The sequence below is a fragment of the Pezoporus wallicus genome, unplaced genomic scaffold, assembly GCF_028554395.1.
Source record: "Pezoporus wallicus isolate ANWC-B61680 ecotype Strahan unplaced genomic scaffold, APGP_CSIRO_Pwel_v1 contig_2908, whole genome shotgun sequence".
NCBI classification, from domain to species: domain Eukaryota; kingdom Metazoa; phylum Chordata; class Aves; order Psittaciformes; family Psittacidae; genus Pezoporus; species Pezoporus wallicus.
In genome coordinates this window covers 1,104,781-1,124,970 of record NW_026642179.1, presented here as the reverse complement: position 1 = coordinate 1,124,970, position 20,190 = coordinate 1,104,781, and the positions used below count along the sequence as shown (strand labels likewise).

The 20,190-nt window shown below is 35.9% G+C and overlaps 2 protein-coding genes across 2 annotated transcripts in view; one reads left to right on the top strand and one right to left on the bottom strand.

The window, feature by feature from the left end:
* PLCZ1 (phospholipase C zeta 1) overlaps window positions 1–7,808 on the bottom strand; it is a 52,834-nt gene extending 45,026 nt beyond the window's left edge. Inside the window, exons 1-2 of the mRNA XM_057427933.1 lie at window positions 7,629–7,808; window positions 3,775–4,009 (exon numbers count right to left, since the gene is read on the bottom strand). Of these exons, the coding sequence (XP_057283916.1) occupies window positions 3,775–4,009; window positions 7,629–7,793 (400 nt within the window). The 5' untranslated portion in view covers window positions 7,794–7,808. The remainder of the gene's footprint in view (window positions 1–3,774; window positions 4,010–7,628) is intronic.
* Window positions 7,809–8,502: 694 nt separating this feature from the next.
* On the top strand, window positions 8,503–9,602 carry CAPZA3 (capping actin protein of muscle Z-line subunit alpha 3). The gene has a single exon (XM_057428043.1). It carries the CDS (start codon window positions 8,697–8,699, stop codon window positions 9,588–9,590), a length of 894 nt encoding a protein of 297 aa, XP_057284026.1. The 5' UTR covers window positions 8,503–8,696; the 3' UTR covers window positions 9,591–9,602.
* Window positions 9,603–20,190: the final 10,588 nt, after the last annotated feature.

Here is a 20,190-nt window from a genome sequence, read left to right as displayed (position 1 = left end):
GTGTGTGTATATATATGTGTATATATATGTATGTATATAAATATACAATGCGTCTTTAATTTTTATATTATTATTATATAATTGTATAAATACATTCTGGATTGGGGGTTGGAACTAGATGATCTTTACGGTCTTTTCCAAACCAAACCATTCTATAATTCTATGATTACTCAAATTCTTTATCTGACAGATGCACCAAGCTTATATTGTATTCACAAAGTAAGCAAGTTTTCCAAGACAGGATTGTATTTTTGAGTTGGTTTTGTGCAGCTTAGCAGGAAAATAGGCAGGATCAGCGTCTTTGAATGGCATTACGTTGTAATTAATAGTGGGATACACCTTCTTATCTTCACTCTGATTCTAGTTGCATCCACGCAAATACTGAATAATGAGCAATACTTTTTGTCTGCAAAATGAATTGTAAAATGGAGATATAACCAAATGATTGTGTAGAACAAAAGTGACATTTGGATCTTCTCTATTTGTACACTAATGTTAGGGATGCACTAAAGGTTATAGATGGACTTATAAAAGTTGTATATAAAATCTAGTCATTGCTTTCATCTTAATATTGACATACTAGTGCTATCAAGTTTAACAGGTAACACTTGTTACTACTAGCAAACCAGGTAATCAAGTGTCAGTCTACCCTTTTTCCTTTCTGCAATACACAGGACAAGGATAGCAGATGAGTCTAGTGAATCATCCTGATGAAGAATATTCTACACCAAATTCAGAATAACAGTTATGCAGAATGGTTGTACCTCAATACCATATGAATCAACTACCATGTCAGTCATAACTGGAACTTTCCAATAAATATGTTTGAGTGGGAGTATTAGTTCACTTGAAGGAGAATGAATAATGTAACTATTATTTCATTCAGTAAGATTATTTCTAATTGCAAAATAAGCAATTTTATCACAGATGAAGAAACAAACAAGAATTTGGCTCAGCATCTGTAATTTAAACCAGACATTTAACTGAAAACCATAGAAACTTTAGCTGATGTTTACAAATGTGTTTTCTAACTGAGTAAAGAGTCTTCATAGTTTAACTACTTTATGGCTATTCACTTTCCCATCCAAATAGATAAACCATTCACTTATTGTATAATTAGTAAGCATTAGTTCTCAGAAAGAGTGGAATGTATTCAGTAAAATATGTTCTGTTTTGAAAGGCAACCTCAGATAGCAATGGCATAAGGAATCGAAGGTCCTGTAGCTATTAGTGAGTGACTCTTAATGAAATGGAATGTCTTCTGTTTCTTGTTGAAAGAGTAATCCAGTTTCTCCTTTCAACCACAGTGTGAATGCTCAGAGAGATCTTCCAGGGCTATTATCCCAAAAGGAAGACTTTCTCCTTCTTGGGTTTTATTTTTCTTAATTAGTAATCATTTCCACCCATTATCAAAGACAGAGAACTAAAGGAAACTGGCAAAGCTAAACATCTGAGCTTCATGTTTTACTGGCCAAAGTAACAGCTTGCAGTAAAATTCAGTTAGCTCTGATTTCCTTTACTTAGATTAGCTGAAAATTTTGCCTCGAGTTATGTTCAGTGAAACTCGGAAGAAATGTTACACCATAACTAGAGGCACCCTTTTGTAGCTGAAGAATATGTATATTACTCCACTCATCTCAGAGTTCTTATGATTCAGAGAAGGTGATTAGGCACCTACGAGGATCTTGCACAGTGCTGCTTCTGCAAGTCAGACACGGGGACATATAAGTCTTTGGGTGACAGGGAAAGAGTGTGTGCATTATCACTAAATGACTCCAGTGAGAGAAGACAGTAAAATGAGTAGACAAGTAAGCTGAGAAAACTAAAGTAAAAATGGTGTGTAATGACCAAGAGTGACCTGAGGAACAGAATATACAGAAGGAGAAGGGGAAAAGTTAAATAAAGGACAGAGAGTAGAGAAAGCAAACCACCATGAAAACGAAGAAATTGAAACACAGAAAGAAAAAAAATAACTATATAAAAAGAAAAGGCTTTTAAAGCAGTAAATGTATGACATGCATGTGGTGAAACAGAGGTACAGGTTGCCCAGAAAGGTGATAGATGAGCAACCTTATCTGATTGATTATTGCAGGGGGGGTGGACTCAGTGACCTTTAATGGTCCCTTCAACCTAAACCATTCTATGATTTTATCATTCATTTCAGGAAACTGCAAGTTTGTCAGTTAGTTCCTGGTGTAGGAACTCTTGGAAGCCATTTCTGGGTACATAAAGGAGACTATGGATCTCTGTCCTCAGATGTTTTCAAGTTTTGACTGAAAAAAAAACCTGAGAAACCTATTTTAAAGTCATTGTTAACCTTGCTTTGAACAAAAAACTAAAGTAGCTGCTCTCCAGAGGTCCCTTTCCACCTAAACAGTTCCATGACTCTGTGATAGTAGAAGTCTGTGCCTAGAGACCTACTCTTAGAGTCTGATCAGAGGAGAAAATGGAAATGGCATTTTGGCTTGGGATAGCATTATTAATTAATTATAGTTTTAACCCCAATACCATGGATAATAACATCAATATATATATAATGGGACAGATTAATAATCAGACTCCATGCCCAGTGAAGATGATGAGAATCCACCATGTCTGCAAAACTGCTTCAGTGCATCCCTGATGTCATTATTAATCATATCCAGCTGAGGGCAGACCACAGTGTAACTGTCTAAGGTTTCAGTCTTCTCAGCAGACACATCCTTAGAAGTTGTCTTCCTCTGTAAAATCTCTGATATTGGATTATTGAGATATTTAATTTTTCCACCATATGACACTCAATTATACCAAGTAAAAAAAGCATGATTCATGGAGAATATTCTATTAAATCGTAGGTTTCAATAGTACAAAATATAAGTACTATAAAAAACTCTAGTAGCATGCATTTTTTTCCATTTGTGAGATAAACTTCTGGCAAAAATCTCCACGATCAACAATGCTGTACAATTTATGTGACTCTGAAATAAGATTAGAATGATCTTGGTTGCAAAATATGCTTTGAAACGCAATGGGTTTAACTACACTTATTTTCACTTCATTACGACTGTGAACCACAGTAGTCAGTACAGTTATACTAAATTATATTAAATTCTGACATTTTCTAGTCTTCAAAAATGATGTCGTCTTCAGATTTTAATACTGAAAACTTAAAAAATTAATTCATTATTACTGATTTAATTATGATTGATTTCCTCTAAGACAAAGATCCTGTGCTGAACAGACCAGTTGCTAACAAAATACAATCTATTTTTTTATCTTTTTAATCCAATATTCATATTCCTCTAAATTATTAAGCAAAATTATTTTTGAACAGTTTAGCTCGAAAAAAAATCAGGTTGTTTTCCTAATAATTGTCATTCTCATGTTTCAATAGGCATTAAAAAGATTTACTGCAATTTGAAGATTTAGTGTTTTGTTTGAAGCAATCATCATGTATATTTTGGACCACAGTGTTGCAAACAGATATAAGAATGATGGATCTGGTATGTAATATGCTATCACTAAGCACTAGGCCATGTAAATTTATTGTGCTTTATTAATGTTTTTTGTATTATTACATTCACAGTGTTCAAAGACATGAATTTTAAGAAAACCAGCATTTTTACATGTGGTTACAAAAGGTATTGTATAATGTACAGAATTATAATAGAGTTGCTTACATTCATTTTCTTTAATTTTCAGTTTGCATTGCCAAGTATTCAAAAATATAAACACAGTCACTGACAGTAGTAAAATAAATAAGAATTAGAAATCAATTACTTAAACTATGCATACCTTCTTGAATGGGTTCATACTTTAAAATTATTTCTAAGGCAGTTGTTTCACACTCTTCAGTTTCATATTGCTCTTTCTTAAGAAATTCAACAACCTGGCCATGAGATAGAGTTTTGCTGTTTGGAGCGTAAGCACGGAAAAGTTCAAGGAATTCAGGTCTGTGTACAATGGTTCGATAAATTGCCCTGAAGTCTTCTATGTTAATCGTATGTTCCTTCGGTTTGTCAATTGTTTTCTGGGAAATAAAAAAAAAAATAAAATAAAATAAAATAAAAGAAACCACAACCAACACAAACACCAAAACAGTGAAGACAAAGATATGCAATGATGCAAAGATACACACAAATCGCTATTAGAAGTGATCATAAGAGCAAGAATAATAGAAAAAAACTCAGACAACAGTGACTGCTATGCATTATCAAATAATATTCTTCTATTTCTATATGCAATTTTTCGATTTGACTTTGTGTGTTAAAAATATTTTATACAAATTAAAATGTACCATATGACATAATTAGCTCCTATGTAATCACAATAAATTTCTATCTAACATATACGTAATATTAAAACACATTATAAAAAACCTCTAAAGTGCTATGCAGTAAAATAAACCTGGAGTATGAAAATTAGTGAGTGGAAAATATATTTAATATACTGCCTCTGCAACAGCAATTTAAATCACATTGTAAATACAGCCAGTTAAATTTACAAACAACACATGGAAAACAGTAATCTAAAAAATAAGGATGGCCAAATTATCATGAGATCAAATTCTTTCAATAAATCAATTTATTGGTTTTGTGTGGCAAAGTTTCAGTAGGAGGGGTGCTACAAGGGTTGTTTCTGTGAGAAACTGCTAGAAGCCTCCCTTATGTGAACCCCAGAGGCAATGCCAGCTGGCCACAAGAGCAGTTAAAGTTGAAAGTTAAGCTTTGGAAGAAGGGAAGGGTGGCAGGAGTTGGTTTTAAGATTTGGTTTTATTTCTCTTTATCCTACTCTGATTTGATCAGTAATAAATAAAACTAATTTCTACAAATTGAGTTTGTTTTGTCCATGATGGCAGTTGGTGAATAATCTTTCCCTGTCCTTATCTCAGTCCATAAGCCTTTCATTATACTTTCTCTCTCCTGTCCAGTTGAAGAGGGGAGTGATAGAGCAGCTTTGTTGGGCACCTGGCATCTACCCAGGGCCAACCCACCACAATGAAATAAGTAACACAATTAAAGTTTGAAGACAAGATATTTTATAATAACCTATGACATCATGTTCTATTCTTAACAAGCCAGAATGTTTAACTCAGATTAATTATTCACACTTTCAGAATTTTTAGACTGTAAGCTTGTTTTCAGAGTTTACAAAATGTTAGCACATTAATTAATTTCAGTATTTCAGCATAAAAGCCACTCGAAAAATCAAAACGGCAAAAGCATTTGAGTAGTATAATACTTTTATACCATTTGTGTCATTTACCTGTTTCTCAGGCTTAAAAATTTTAATTATTCTTAAAAAAAACTACAAGAAATATTTGTAGTTTGTGCATATGTGCATATGAAAAATTGTACATATAAAATATAGATCTTCCTAACATTTTAGCTTGCATGATTCTTAAAAGTTGCCAAATTAAGAGACATTTTGGATACTTACCAACAAAACTACTCACAAAAATAAATAAATGGAAAATCATTGCCACACTTTTTTTCACTGTAAGGTCATAAAAATTTGTAATTGCTGGCTCTTTAAACTGAGACTACCAAAGAGGCTACATTTTAGTATCTAATAACATGACAGCCAATGTGGTTAGTATAGCTGCTCCAAAAGTGTCTATAAACATGAAATGGTTTACTTGAGTCCTGGCTTCTCCTTGATGAAGAGTTTTGATTACTATTATACCTTTAAAATCTTAATGTTCATAGTTCTGATAATGCTCAAAGGAGCATTGAAGCATTACAGTGAAATAAATTCAATGAGACTAGACAAGAAAGAATCAAGATATTCTTTAAAAAATGTTTTCTATAAAAATTATTGTTATGTATAATCATTCAATTAATTGTCGGTGCATAATTACTGACAATGATGCCAGTTAAGATTACCTTCCAGACTGCTTTGGATTTTTACATATTATTATACTGATGAACAATTTGAGACCCAAAACTACTGAATATACTCAAATCTCTCTCAAATAGCAAAGAATACCTAGCAGTACTGCTAAATAACTAAATCAGACTGTTGAGTATATTATAGTGTTAAATACAATTAAATCAGACTTGTTCTATGCAGGTCACTTCCTCATATAATTACTCTTTTCTCTCACCACAATTGATCATCTATCTATCTCTAATTTTTGTCAGAAAGTAAAGTAGGTGGAAAATACCAGAAACCCTGAGAAATGTTTTCAAGTTCTCATGAGATTCTCAAGGCTGGAAATTCTTTCAATGAAGTGCAAGTTCAAAAGCCACAGACAGCCTCTTTAGCAAGGCCTGAGTTCACACTGCCGGTTTTACCTTGGCTCTATAAGGCATAGAACAATGACAGAGAAACACGACAGAGTGAAGAAATTTTAATGCCTATCCTCTGCCTACCTGATAGCATGATGCGACCTAAAAGTTTCAGACTTGCCATAATTAATTTTCCTCATAAACTCTGGACAGAATCAGCCAGCTGGTTACAAAATTCTCAAAGAAATCACATATGTACAGCCACTTGGATTCAGTCCCTTAGGAAAAGAGCTTTGCCGAACAGCTAATTTGTTAAAAAACATGAGCTAAAAGGAAAAATCATATCTCTTTTGAGGGGACCTGAGGGAACTAGAGGGGACCTAAAGAACCTGAAAACCAAAGACACTTAATTTTGCAGTATCTTCTCACACTGAACTGCGTTCATTTTGTGGTATTTCGCTTACCTACAATAAATTAACTTATTAGTAAGTCAAGTTTCTAGATGTACCATGTACCTTTCACAGAAATCTTTTAAATGTTGCCATATCTCAAACCCACATCATCTCCCAAGTGTTAAGAGTGCAATCACCATCCATTCTGGCATACCTCTTACATAGTTCAAAGAAGAGGTATAGTGAAAAATTGAATTAACAAGTGTGCTGGATCTATGTTGACCTGAAGCCTGAGAGGTGCAGACAGTTCCGTTTTGTCCTCCCAGCAAAAGGATTTCTAGGAAGTCACTCTAATGGGCTCTGCCCAGCATCAGACAGGCATGTCTGGGTTTGTTAGCTTGATTACAGAAGGATGGGATGACACCAGAATGTTTTAATTTTTCTCAAGTGAAGCTATGTTACAAAAAAGCTGGAAATCAAAGCCTATATATTTTCTATCACAGTACAATATTGTGGTGTGGTGAAAAGTTGGTGTTACTTGGGTGCCCTTCTGCCAAGTAACAAGTGACAGGACAAGACAAAATTACCTAAAGTTACACCAGGGGAGGTTTAGGATAGATATTAGGAAAAAATACTTCACCAAAAGGGCTGTCAAGCATTGGAAAAGGCTGCCCAGGGCAGTGGTTGAGGCTCCAGCCCTGGGAGTATTTAAAAGTTGTGCAGATGCCGCACTTAGGGACATGATTTAGTGGTGCACTTATCAGTGCTAGGTTAATGGCTGGACTTGATAATCTTAAAGCTCTTTTCCAACTTAAATGAGTCTGTGACTCTATTCTATGATTCTATTGTAACTGTTCAGTTATCTGTTTTACACAGAAGCAAAAGACCTGGGTAAGACAAGTTATTTGCTGGTTTTGCAGACCCTACTAGCATGAAATTCACTTCTCAAAATGTTAATTTTTATAAGTCAGCAAAATATAACTGGACTTTTAAATGTACTTAATTGCTTCACCTACATAATCCTCACCTTGAAAACATGTTTTACATGTGCATAATTAAAAGGCAATTCAAATTTTTTAAGTAACTGCATTGTATTTCCTAAATTGATCTTTCCATCCATGAAATCATCCTGAATAATGTTCAAAAACCATGTATGAGAGATCAGGTTAAGGAAACTTCTGGCTCGTGCCATTGCCTTTTAGTAGGGAAAGGGGAGAAGTTTAATTTTTTTTTTTTTTTACCCAAAAAAGCTTGCACTTTGCTATTTTCATACTCTAGAACATCCTTGTCTTCTGATTTCTGAGAATGTAGCAGTCTCTGAGGCACAAACACATTTTTGCTCCATGCCCAGAGACTCTGAGGGCAAAGGTAACAAAAAGGTTCAGAGAAAGGGAAAGGGAAGGTGTGAAGGAAAACAAGGGGTGGTCAGGATGAAGAAAGAGGTGCAGTGAGAGGAGGAAAATGCTGGGAGGCTGACGTGATTCAGCAGCTCTGGGCATTGATGGGAAGAGGAGTGCCAACAGCAAGCATCAGCGAGGACCAGCCCTGTGCCACCCAACCAGCCTCAACAGCACTGGCTGGACCAGGCCAGACCACGCCGCACTGGCTGCCACAGGCCCTCCGCATGCAGTCATAGGCCGTGCACAGGCATGGAGGTGGGGAGGTCACACAGCAGCAGTTGTCACAGGGCAGGGAGGGGAGAGGAGAAGGAAGAGATAGAGCAGCAAAAGGAAGAGAAGGTACAACATCAGGAGGATATCTGTTCTCCTCCATGGTGGCACTGGACTCCCTGCTCAGTCCTCTTCACAGCAGTGGTATTTGGCAGGACATCACCTTGGCTTAGTCCAGTTCCTGACGAGGCCCCCTCCGTACTCCTGCAGCCCCGTTCCCTACTGGCACAACTCCCAGCACTGGAACCCCACCAGCGCTGCCCTGGTGACGCTGTGAGGTCACAGACTGCGGAACCCTAGCACGGGCCCCTTCCCAGCACACACCCTCCCTTCCCCTGCCACCATTTTGTACCTTATCCCTCCGCCATGAAGTACCCTCCCTTCATCTGCAGTCCCCTGCCCTTTGGGTCACAGTAGCCCCCATCATGTGCACGAGGCAGGACCTGTGCAAACCAGAGAAGGTGTCTCTCATTTGCAGCCTACTACGACAGTCTCCTCCTGGGGAATTCATCCAGGTTGTCCGAGATCTCTCTGCTCTGGTGCAAGATGAGCAGCTGGTGAGGCAGGAGGCTGCCCGCATAGGGGCCTGTCACAGCAAGAGCAACTTCACTCCCATCAAAATAAATGGGCACACTGTGCTTCTGACCCACTACAATGACCTGGGGGAAAACAGCTTCTTTGACCCTCAGGGCAAATTCTCTTTTGAGCTTGACCACCTGCGTCGGGTCACCAGAAAACCTCAGCTGCATGGGGTGATGCTAGATGAGGGGGAACTGTGGAAAGAAACCCTCCACAAAGGCTTGAAGACATACATAAGTTGCCACTTTCCTGCAGCGAACTGCTGTGTGTTCAAAAAAAGCCTGGGGAAGAGGAAGATGCTTGTGGTTTGCATTGAGGCTCATCAATACCAGCCTTCAAATCACTGGAACAGCCTTTGGAAGTCAGACTGGACTTTTGCCTTCACTCCGTTTACCACCCAAGTTACAGGGATCTTTCACCTCCAGATACACTACTTCAAAGATGCCAACCTCCATATAACTGTCAGCAAGACTGTGAGTGATACTCTACATATGATAGACCAAAGTCAGTTTGCCACAGATTTTGTGAAATTCCTGAAAGCTGAGGACACCAGGTTCCATACTGCCATTCTGGAAAACCTTCAGGCTTTCTCGGAAGATTTATGGGGGAAAAATCTGCGAAGGAAACTCCCTGTTACTCACACTTTTATCAACTGGAGTAAACTATTGAATGATCAGCATCTGAACACTAATGTCTCCAATACAGAAGTGCCTCCAAACTTACTGAAAAGCAATATTTGATATGGTGGCCTAAATTAAGAAATTAAAAAACAAAACAAACAAAAAAAAAAAACAACAATAGAAAGAAAGAAAAAAGGCAAAACAGAGCTGTTTGGTTGATTTATTTTAGGATTACTGGGGAGAGTGCAAAAACCATCATCAATCACCACTTTGAAAATATTTCAGGTCTGTAGTTACTGAAAATAATTTGCATTTTTTAAATTTTCTTCATGTACTTTTCAACTGCTTCTAGAGTTACTAGAAATGGTCAAAATGTCAAAGTCAGTAGAGTACTGTAGGTGACACAGTTTCCTTTGTAATTTTACCCAATATTATGTTTACTTATGTAACTTCATATTATACATATCATTGGGTATAAGGAAATTGGTAAGGTAGGTTGGCAAAGATATTGAGACACTATTTCTAAGTTTTTCTGAATACTGAAATGCAGGAAACTCAGCCTTCAGGCTTTGCTTGTGCATGCCACTTCATATACACAAGAGACATCCCTAACATTGTCACAGGAACAAAGGCAGACCAGTACACAGGAGGTATAAATTTCTGATTTTACAGTACAAAAGATATTTCAGGAGTGACCAGGGCTGTGTGCTGGGTGTTGCAGCATTACAGAACAAAGCAATGCTGCTTCCCGTCTCCCAGTGTTTATTACAAATGCCTAAAAAATGTATGTGATTTTGTTTTATTTTCAAATTATGACAGTGATGTTTTGCTGTCATACTTATTACAATAAATGAAAAGCCCACTACACTTTCTGTGCTCTCTAAACAGTTTAATTTCAAGCAGTAAACATTAAACTTTCTAAAAGTAGTGACAAGAACATTTAAACATTCTTACAAATGTCAGGTGTTTTTAATGTATACATAAGATTTTGCTTTTTTTCATCATTACTGGTGGCAATTGTGTTGTTACATGGATTGAGCATGCCCTTTTGTGAATACTGATCAGTGGCTTTACTGCTAAGACTAGCTATGTTTGTTTTCATTGTCTTTGCTTTAAAAGGTAGTATTATGGGTTTAGGGATAACAAACATTATGCAAAAATACCATCTTCAGATTACTTTTCTGATACAAAATAAAGATTTTTGCACCTCTACTCACACCTGTTTGGGAGGTTCCTTACTCTATACATCTGGATATGATAATTAATTATGCAGAGAAACCAATAACCAAAGGTGTCTAATATAAAACACATCATTCTCCATCATTCTATATTGTCCATAACAATGTCATGTGCTTAATTTTTATTAATAAACCTACCAATTTACAAAGCCTTATTGCAGATGAGGTTGTAGTGTTGCAACTATTTGAATGAAACTAAAATAAATATGTCTGTTGATATATACTGAATTACTTCAGATTTGCATAGACTAGAGCACATTTTTTCATGTGACTGTTTATTGTTTATGGTCACTCCACACAAAGATTCTCGCCATGTTTTATGAATCTATGTGCAGAAAGGTCCTCATTAGATAAGGTTTCCTTCCTGCAAGCAGACAGCAGACTTCTGCCCTTGTAAAAAGGTCCCTTGACAATGCCTTTTATAAGTGCCCATTTGTTAGAGAATCTGCACCATGCACTTGAACAGGGAGAAGGATGGAGCTTAGAGAGCATTTTCTGTGCTCCTTCAGTTATTCATAGGAAGCTGCATTACCTATGGGTCATTCTCTTTTCACCCCACAGCTGTTACTGAGGTCAGTCCAACACCAATCCAGCATATTTAGTGCCTGTGTTGCTGCTGGGGACCATTCAGTGGGTAAGCAGCTGCCTTTACATAGTATTTATTTGAATATGTGATTATTTCTTTATTGAAAAGAAGAGTAATTTTATTTTAAATGCTATACAACCCAGGGCTGCTATAATGAAGATGGCCTTTAGTGAATGCAATTCATGTCTGCAGTACAGAATAATAGAAGAAATTTTGGACATAAATTTAAGTCCTGATAGAAACAGGGACATAACACTAGAAATTCTGTATTGTGAAAAGAGTACTTTATTCAAACACAAATATCGAACATGAAGTAACAATGAGGAACAGTAGGTAACAATGGAAAAGACTAAGCAGTCAGAGGATTTTCAGTTTGAACATTTATTCCGCAAGATCAATCCCTTATGAGATGCCAAGTATATGACATTTTGCAATATACTGTTCTGCTCTGTAGAATTAAGTTATCTCTTCTTTAAAATGCAGGCATTTTAAATAAGGCAAAACTGTAACAAGGAGTGCAATAATAAAAACATTTAATATTGTAGGACAAGTTTGTTATCCTATCTTCCCCATCAGTCTTCCTTTATGAACTTTTAATTTTTTCTTCAATTTCGTTTCTGTATAAAAGAGGGAATAGCAGCTTTTGCAAGAAAGGCTGTTCAGAGGGTTGGAGTTTGGGCATTTGCATGTTAATTACCATACAGGCTTTTTGCGTCTACATTCTCCCTGATAGGCTTGGACTTTATTCTTTCTTTTGGAAAGTTGAAACTTAGAGCGGAATAAATATAAGAAGAAACTGAAGGGGTAAAACTCCTTCAAAAATGTCACTGAACTTTTACATATACACTTTTGTGACTCTGAATATCTTTGAAATTTAGTTGCAATGTCTTACTCTTTTGCCCATATCAGATTTTTTTTGTTGGGAATACATGCCAACTCACATTATCTTTATTTCTAATACCCACCTCCTTTTCAGTCTACTTCTTTGAAGGCCATTCACATTCTTATAGATGGCTATAAATCCATCTCTTTTTATAGGCATCAGTACCTCATGTTTTAAGAAAATATATGAAGAATATAACTAAAACAAAAATTAAAGTTCTCAAATGGTATCTGACAATTGCCTTCTACTGCAGCTTGCATTATAGTATACCAAGACTTGAAGCTATATCTACCTATTCACAATCATAACTATCCATTTTTTAAAGAATTGCTTTGTGCCTGCAAAAACACATTGTCATCAAGTATCTTCCTGTAATATGGTTCCAAAACTTCTTTCTTGTTCTTCTTATCTTCGGTTTTTACTCAGTGGCTATGGTTCTTTATCTTAAGGGGAAGATCACCTGCTTTATTAGCTCAGAACTTTTACATGATGGGATATATTTTTCTTTCAAGCAAAAATGGGAATTTTTTTGAAACTGTGCTACTTTATTTACAGGCTTGCAGACTCATTGGAATCATGAAGTTGGTACAAATGTACCTGAGCCAAATTGGCTCTAATTTTTGATATCTGAAAGAAATATTTTATCTACAATTAATTGAGGCTGCAAAGAAAATTATCATTTTTATTTCATCAGTAACGTAGGAGCTTAGCGGGGACTTCACTGTTAGCTTCCAGCTGCACTAAAATTGGAAGAAAATCAAAATAATAGTATTTGGACTGAATATTTAAGGTTCGTATTATAAAGTTTCTGCATGTTTTGCTAGTGCTGCATCAGATGGAAAACATCTCAAAATGAGGAAACGTGGCAACACAAGTTTCATAATTTCATTTAAAATTATATGTGTTGAACTAAAAGCAACTTTATTTGGATATTTCAGAACAGATATATCTTTAAAGGGCACTAAAAACTCAAGGCATCTGTTGGCAGAAAGCAAGGTCTATCAATACTCCTAGTTATTGAAAGAAATTAATGTTTCCCCCTAGAGGGGGGTTTCTCCAAAACCAGTACTAATTTTTTCTTTACTTCATTCATGGGATGAAAATGATAATATTGTAAAAAAAAAAGCAAAAAAAAAAACCACCCCCAATTGTATGTTGCCTAGGCTGCAGTGTGTGTTAAAATCTCCACTGTATTCCTTACTTCCTATTCTTTATTAATGTGTGGAGAAGAAAGGAAAACATTATTTTTAAACAGAGGGAATAAAAGTGAAGGAAATACAATGAACATTATGTCAAGTGTATATCTCTCTCTGATTTCAAATAATCAATGCATTAATGCTTCAATTATAGTGAGACCAAACATAAGGATTATTTTCCCTTTTGCAGTAGGAATGGTTTAATATGTTCAACAAATCTGAAAAAATGGATTCGTTATATAGCAAGTGCAAGATATTTTCCAAGTCTGTATGTCAGTATGCCATTCTTACACAAATAGTTGATTTTACAATTCTTTTTAAATGAAAGATTTGGAGTTACAAAAGATGTGGAATGGTTTCAAAAAGTCACTATTCAAAAAATTAAATATTATGAACTATTCAAAGCATAGTACCTGGAATTCTCCAATGCTACAAGAGGTATTTGTTACAGTAAGACTTAGGAATTGCTACCATACAAAGCTGAAGGAATAAGAATTAATTATAAGAATAATTAAAACAGGTGACCCATGTTATACTAAGTAATTTATGCAGCAAATTGTCTTTGAATGGAACAGGAATTACTATGCAACCTTAAATTCATACCCAGAAAATATCCTGAGATTGTGGGATCCTGATAATGGAATCTGTTTGGGTTTGGTGTTGTTTGTTGTTGGTTTTTTTTATATTATTGTACATAGAACAATATGAGAGTGTGGATCTCAGCTTTTTTCTAGATGTAGGTATAGATCTTTCAGTCCCGAATCTTTACAGATAATTAAAGTTTTATATTTTGCATTTATTTTACTAAGAACATATCAACTCTTAAATACACTGCTACCTAAATAGCATTCAGAACCGCTGTGCTGATAACAAGCAGCTGAGAGCCTTTCTAAATATTCTTCCAGGACCAGAAGGCTAAAAATTTAAAGTCTGCATGGCAATAATCATAGCCAACTTTTCAATATGCTGATAGTGATAAAATGTTAGAGTTTTAAAATAAAGATTGCAGAACAGACCTTAAAAAAGGCTATATCTATGTATCCCACCAGAATTACACATGAGACAAATGTCTCTGCTTAGGAGAATGGAAGCCCGTTGTCTCATATGACATTAGAGAAGAACTAGCAAACTGGAATAGGAGCGATATGGGAAGGTTGCAAATGGGATGTTGAAGTAAAATGGGAATAAGGCAAATTCACAGATGGAGAAAGGAAGATAAAAGAGTCCAGTATTCTTGTTCCACTGTTCTGGAACTTAAGGAGACTGTTCAGAAGAGGATGACTGAAATCTCAGCTCCCTCACTGTCTTCCTTTCCTTAATTTTTGGGCAAGTCTTATGGATCTGGATTCCTAGAGATTTCAGATCAGTACTCCAGCATATATTTTCAGTCTTTCTGTGATCAAGACAGCTAACAGTTCTTCCTGATCTCAGAGATATCCTATGAGAATGAATTAAAACGATGAAGCTCCATGATCTACCTAAACAAATCACAGATCAGTGCATCAGTCCTTTCAAGCCTACTTAGGTATGCTCATTTCAAGCTTCACTGTCAGGGAGCTTATGTTTCAGGTAGGAAGAGCCCTCAGAGACAGACTGGTGGTAAAGCAAGAGATCAAAAGTCTATGCTTATTCACTTATTCTTGTTTAGTCTTAAATACTTATTGTTTATTCTTAAACACAAGAACTTTATAGGCCCAGGAAAGACAAGAAGGCATTAAGAGCAGTGCTGCTCATGTAATTTCCCTGCTACCCGACTTCTGAGACAAAGTCTTGCCACTGAGCAGTTAGACTTTAACCCAAGTGCATGGTGCAGGCCATTCTAAGTCCTATGCACACACAAAAAAAAAGATGAAAATTTGAGTTTGTGTTCATAGTCATTCATGTTTCTGACTGGAGACTGTCACAGTGGCCCATTTTGACATTAGTCCCTCAGTCATTCTGCCTGGGCACACAGTGGACTGCTTATTTGCTTTGGCTCATTGTTTGCCCACAGTTCTTTCCCTTGGAAGTGAATGTGTAGTTTGGGGTTGTCTGCTGACAGGAAGTTGGGAAAGGCCTGGAGAATCACTGGTTGAAAGAGGGCTCCTCAAAAGGTTGAGAAAAATATATATTCACCCTGCAAGCCACTTGTCTTTGAGTGGGGAATTGACAGCTAAAACTCCTACAGAGTGGTTTCAGTGGAAAAAAAATAGGTTTCACAACACGCATTTGGTTTCAGATAGAAATACATTCTGTCTGTAATAAGATAATCAAAAGGAAAGTGAAGATGCATGAAATAATAGAGATTTTTTGTAGTTTTTTCTTTTTACCTTGTAGAGTTTTGGGTTTTTCTACCTTACACTGCAGATACCGTTAAGAGAATGCTGTCTGAGAAGTTCATCACTCAGAAGTCAGACTCACAGAGTGAGAAACAGAAACTCTTGTATATGCCTCTAACAGCTGTGTTATCCTGCATGTATTGTGAAATAATTAGAACTCCATTAATCTTGAAGCATGTGCCATAGATAACTTACCTTTAAAACCAGGTATATTTCAAGACATAAAGTTTCGTTATGCTACCTTTGTTGCTTTACAGCATTCAACAGATGAGAAAAAGCATTTTTTGTTTCTAATGCATGAGTTCATTATTAAATATCTTGTACAAATTCCTGTGATTATTTCCGATAAAACATATTTGCCAGTTCACTGAAGATATTATTAATTTTATTTAAGAACTTTATTTCACACAAGGCTTCCTATTTGCAACTTACTCTTAATTATATCCTCATTAGAGACAGATATGAGAAGCTTATTTCAAGTATTTATTATTCATTTTGTATTGTTAATGAATTAGTGCCTGAAGTGCATCTATAGTAAAAAAATCAACTTCTTGTTCATCAGTTTTGCACCATAAAATAAATTCGATTGCTTCAGGTATTGTATTACATAGATTCAATACCATTGCTTTCCATACATAACCTTTAAATGCAAATTTATTCTGCTGTTCTTTCTTAAATAATTAATATTATCTGCTAATATATTCTTGTTCAGACCAGTTTCTCTAGTAATTATAATAGCGTGTGCAGTACATATGCACTGAGCATCTATAATTCCATTTTTTTCTCTTCCCATCAAAAGGTCATTTTGAAGACACATGGACAACATGTTTTCTATGATCTGTAAAACTCTGCAAAAATCAAGCTGTTATTTCAGCCTCTGGGCTGTAGTTCTGTATGCCTAAATCCATTACAAAACATGGATTTAGCTGAAGCCAATGAAAAGTATAATTAACATTTCAGTATTCTGTGTACGATAATTTATTTTCCATTATCAAAGTTGCATAGGCTGCCAAATATCTGAAACCGATTATGGGACAAACGATGCTTAAAAGGGGTTTTTTCTTTGTTTGTTTTTTTTTCCAAAAACAACGTGTTCTGCCCTTTGAAGTATTCATGGGGAGAAAGAGAAGATTACAATGCATAGGGTCTATTTTGCCTTCAGCTGTATTCTGGCTCTTCCATTTAAGTTCCAGTTCAACAAAATACTTACTTGTTTGATTAATTATAATCATTTTACTATTTCCACTGGAAGGAATAGAATGATAAAGGTACTGAAATGCTACAGCTGGTTAAATTGGATCATACAAAATTGAAAGACCTGATACAGAAGGTACTGATAGAGGCAGAAAGATTCCCTTCCCTGTGAACTTTAGACCAGCCTGGACAAAGATCCTACAGAAAATTTTCCAGCCTTTTGCTCCAATGACTCTTATAAAATAATTTACATTATCATGTTTCATTTTGTTTTCTTAGTCTATGAAACACGTTGATTATGAAACAATTCATTTTCTTTAAATTAATTTTACTAGATCCAAAAATTAACTTAAAAGTCTAGGATTTTCAGTAAATTAAGTGAAAAGCATTTATTCTCTAGTCAAATAGACAACAGTCAAGTGAAGCAGCTATGCAGCCCATGGGTACTTTGTCTCTGAGCTACAGCAAACTTATGCCCTACAAGCGTTCAGTGTCTTCTTAGTTTAAGGAGGTTCAACTCTGTGTCTCATTCTTCCAGTGCCCTTACAGCTACGTTATGGACTGGCACTCAAAGAAAAAACGCTTCACAGCACCTTTAGAAAAAGTGTTAATGTGTACCACAGAATGCGCAAATTGTGAGCATAAAAAAGAGCCAGATTTACACAATACATGACTTGGATGGAAGGTAGCTGGAGAACTGCATTCTGATCACTTCTGTTGTACTATGGAAGTATAAAAAAATTGTTTCAACTTTCCATACTGTTTTTGTGGATTCAGTAATGTTTAATTCTTTTTTGATGACAAGGTAATTGACCATTGTGTATTGGGAAAGGAAATACATGAAAGACTGCGAGCTGCTGAGATTCTTCAAGAATGGGGGTTACTTACATGTCTTCAGATAACAGGAGGGAGGGAAGAAATTAAGTGCAGAATGAAGAAGAAAAGAAATCTTGGATTTTTGCCTGCCATTAGCATCTTTATTTTAGACTTTGAGATTATTTACAGTACTAAAAAAAAAAAAAAACCACCAATATAAATTTTAAGAATTTCCTAAAGATATTTATTAAAATAATTTGATCCTGTAAGCACATAGGACCATACCAGAAGAGGTCAAAGCTTTTGCAAGTTTACCCCCATAACTGAGTAGGTAATTTCGATGTCTATTTTCTTTTGCTTTTGTCACAATATTTTTATAAGCAAAAAGTTAGAGTGGTAACAAAAATAACTCAATATATTTATCATAAAACTCTGCATTCAAAAGTCACTTTGATGCTTCTGTTCCTGTTTCATTAAACCCCTCATAGGCAGCATGATCCTGATAATTTTAACTCCCTAGAAGAACATTCATTTTCATTCTCTATTTCATTTTATTCTAAAAGACCAAATTATTAACTATGTCATACTGTAAAATATCATCTAAAGACATCATGATGTGCTAAGAAAGGAAATTGCCAGGGGCTGTAAGCTTTGAGTCAAAGGACAGTTGTTTGTAGCTCATTAGTATGATGAAGTAAAACCTGAAATTATGTTAAATGTTTGTTTAAATTGTAATTAGTGAGTAATTAATGCATTTTCAAGTATTCCATACAGATCTGTAGTCTCAGATCACCAATGGCAGAAATGCTTTCTTGGGGCCTTTATTTGGCTCCTTCAGAAGCAGCAAAACAATGCAAAACCCAAAATATATCGCTCAGCATTTGTTTGCTTTTACCCCTTTTGCCACTTCTCTCACTTTTCAGCTGTGCAACCCTGGCTGCCAAATTATGATTTCACAGAAGAGCTCAGCAAAGCCTACCCTGTTTCCTTTCTGCCTTTAGATACCTAAAGAAAATTCAAATGAAAGCTGAATTAGCCTCATGACTTTGGATCATGGAGGCCAAAATTCAGCTTCCAGGTTGGTGTGATATGAGTACTACGTACCTCAAAGGCTGTTTCTCAGGCGCACAAGCTATGTGCTCAGATTGGTCAAAAGGAAAATAAAGACTTCATAAGTGAGACTTCAGCTGGACTCATTGTTTTTGATGTCAGAGAAGTTGGTGTGAAATAGGAGATTCCACTTTTACCTTGGGAAGTTGGTCTTAATGCCTTTCTCCTCTCTGCTATATACTGTGCAACCTGTGATGCATGCTCAATTTAGAGGTTCACCAACTGTCCAGAGCTCTGAATAACTACAACTTCCTCTCTTTAAAGTAAACTCCAGACTCAGATCTTCAGACCAAAGTCTGAAGATGTAAGTCTGAAGAATGAAGTAGAAACTCTCCTTCAGTGTGTTAAGGGAAAGGGTGAAGATTGTGTTTTCCACAGGCACATAGAAAGGAAAGGGGGCTTGGCAAGCAGCACAGTGAATGTGAACACCCACACAAAAAGTAAAAGGAAGAAGACAGAAAAAAGTCTAAGTATTGGGGGTGGGGTGGGGGAGTGGAGGTTGGAGTGTTTGTTCTTAGCGTAGACAAGGCAGAGAATACAATAGATGCAGGACTGATATATTTCTATCAGACTGTCAAAATAACAACTAGTGAATCCTGAGATAGAAAAACCTTAAAGAGCAAAAACATTTCAGAACGTTCAGAGCGTAACTATGATGTCCTTTAAGTGTATATGCTTTAGTAAAAACAATGCACAAAAATAATTCAATGAAATCTAGTACCTGTATGCTTTAAATAAAAAGATGAAACTATTTCCTATCAGCATTTAGACATTATTTAGAGTGAACAGCCGAAGATAGACACAGTATTAAATAAAAAATCCTATATGGCTTACTAACGTCAAAAGATGTGCTAACTAAATACAGTACACTAAATCACAACCATGTTGCATTAAGTATTAGAAAAACATATCCATCACTTCAAATACCATTTTACACTTAAATCAATTTTGAATATTTTCATCATAGTTTAGCTACTCAGTTTTCTACCAGGTGAAAACCTAGTCTCAGGATTTTACTACCTGTAAACTACTAGCTTACAGTAGTGGCAAGTACTGATTACTGTCTGGATCTTGTTGGTTAGTAGCTTCTACCAAGTAAGAACCACACATCCATTTGGTATTAAATCCATCTAAAATGTTTGCACAATAGATCTTTGGTACTGGGATGTCAAATCACCAGCCAGGCTAGTTCTTGAAACAGATTAATTACAGCTCTGTCAGAATTGCTAAGACCCAGGCTAATGAGATCACATACAATATGGAGCTATTGCAGCTAGACTGATTTTACAATTCATGCTCTATCTCTGATAGAATCCCCATCTGTGCTGCATAGTATAACTACACCAGCATTAACGTTGCTACCTGAGGGGTCACTGCAA

Excerpts from the sequence above, each read along its gene's own strand:
- CAPZA3 (XM_057428043.1), top strand. The coding sequence starts at position 8,697 with ATGTGCACGAGGCAGGACCTGTGCAAACCAGAGAAGGTGTCTCTCATT.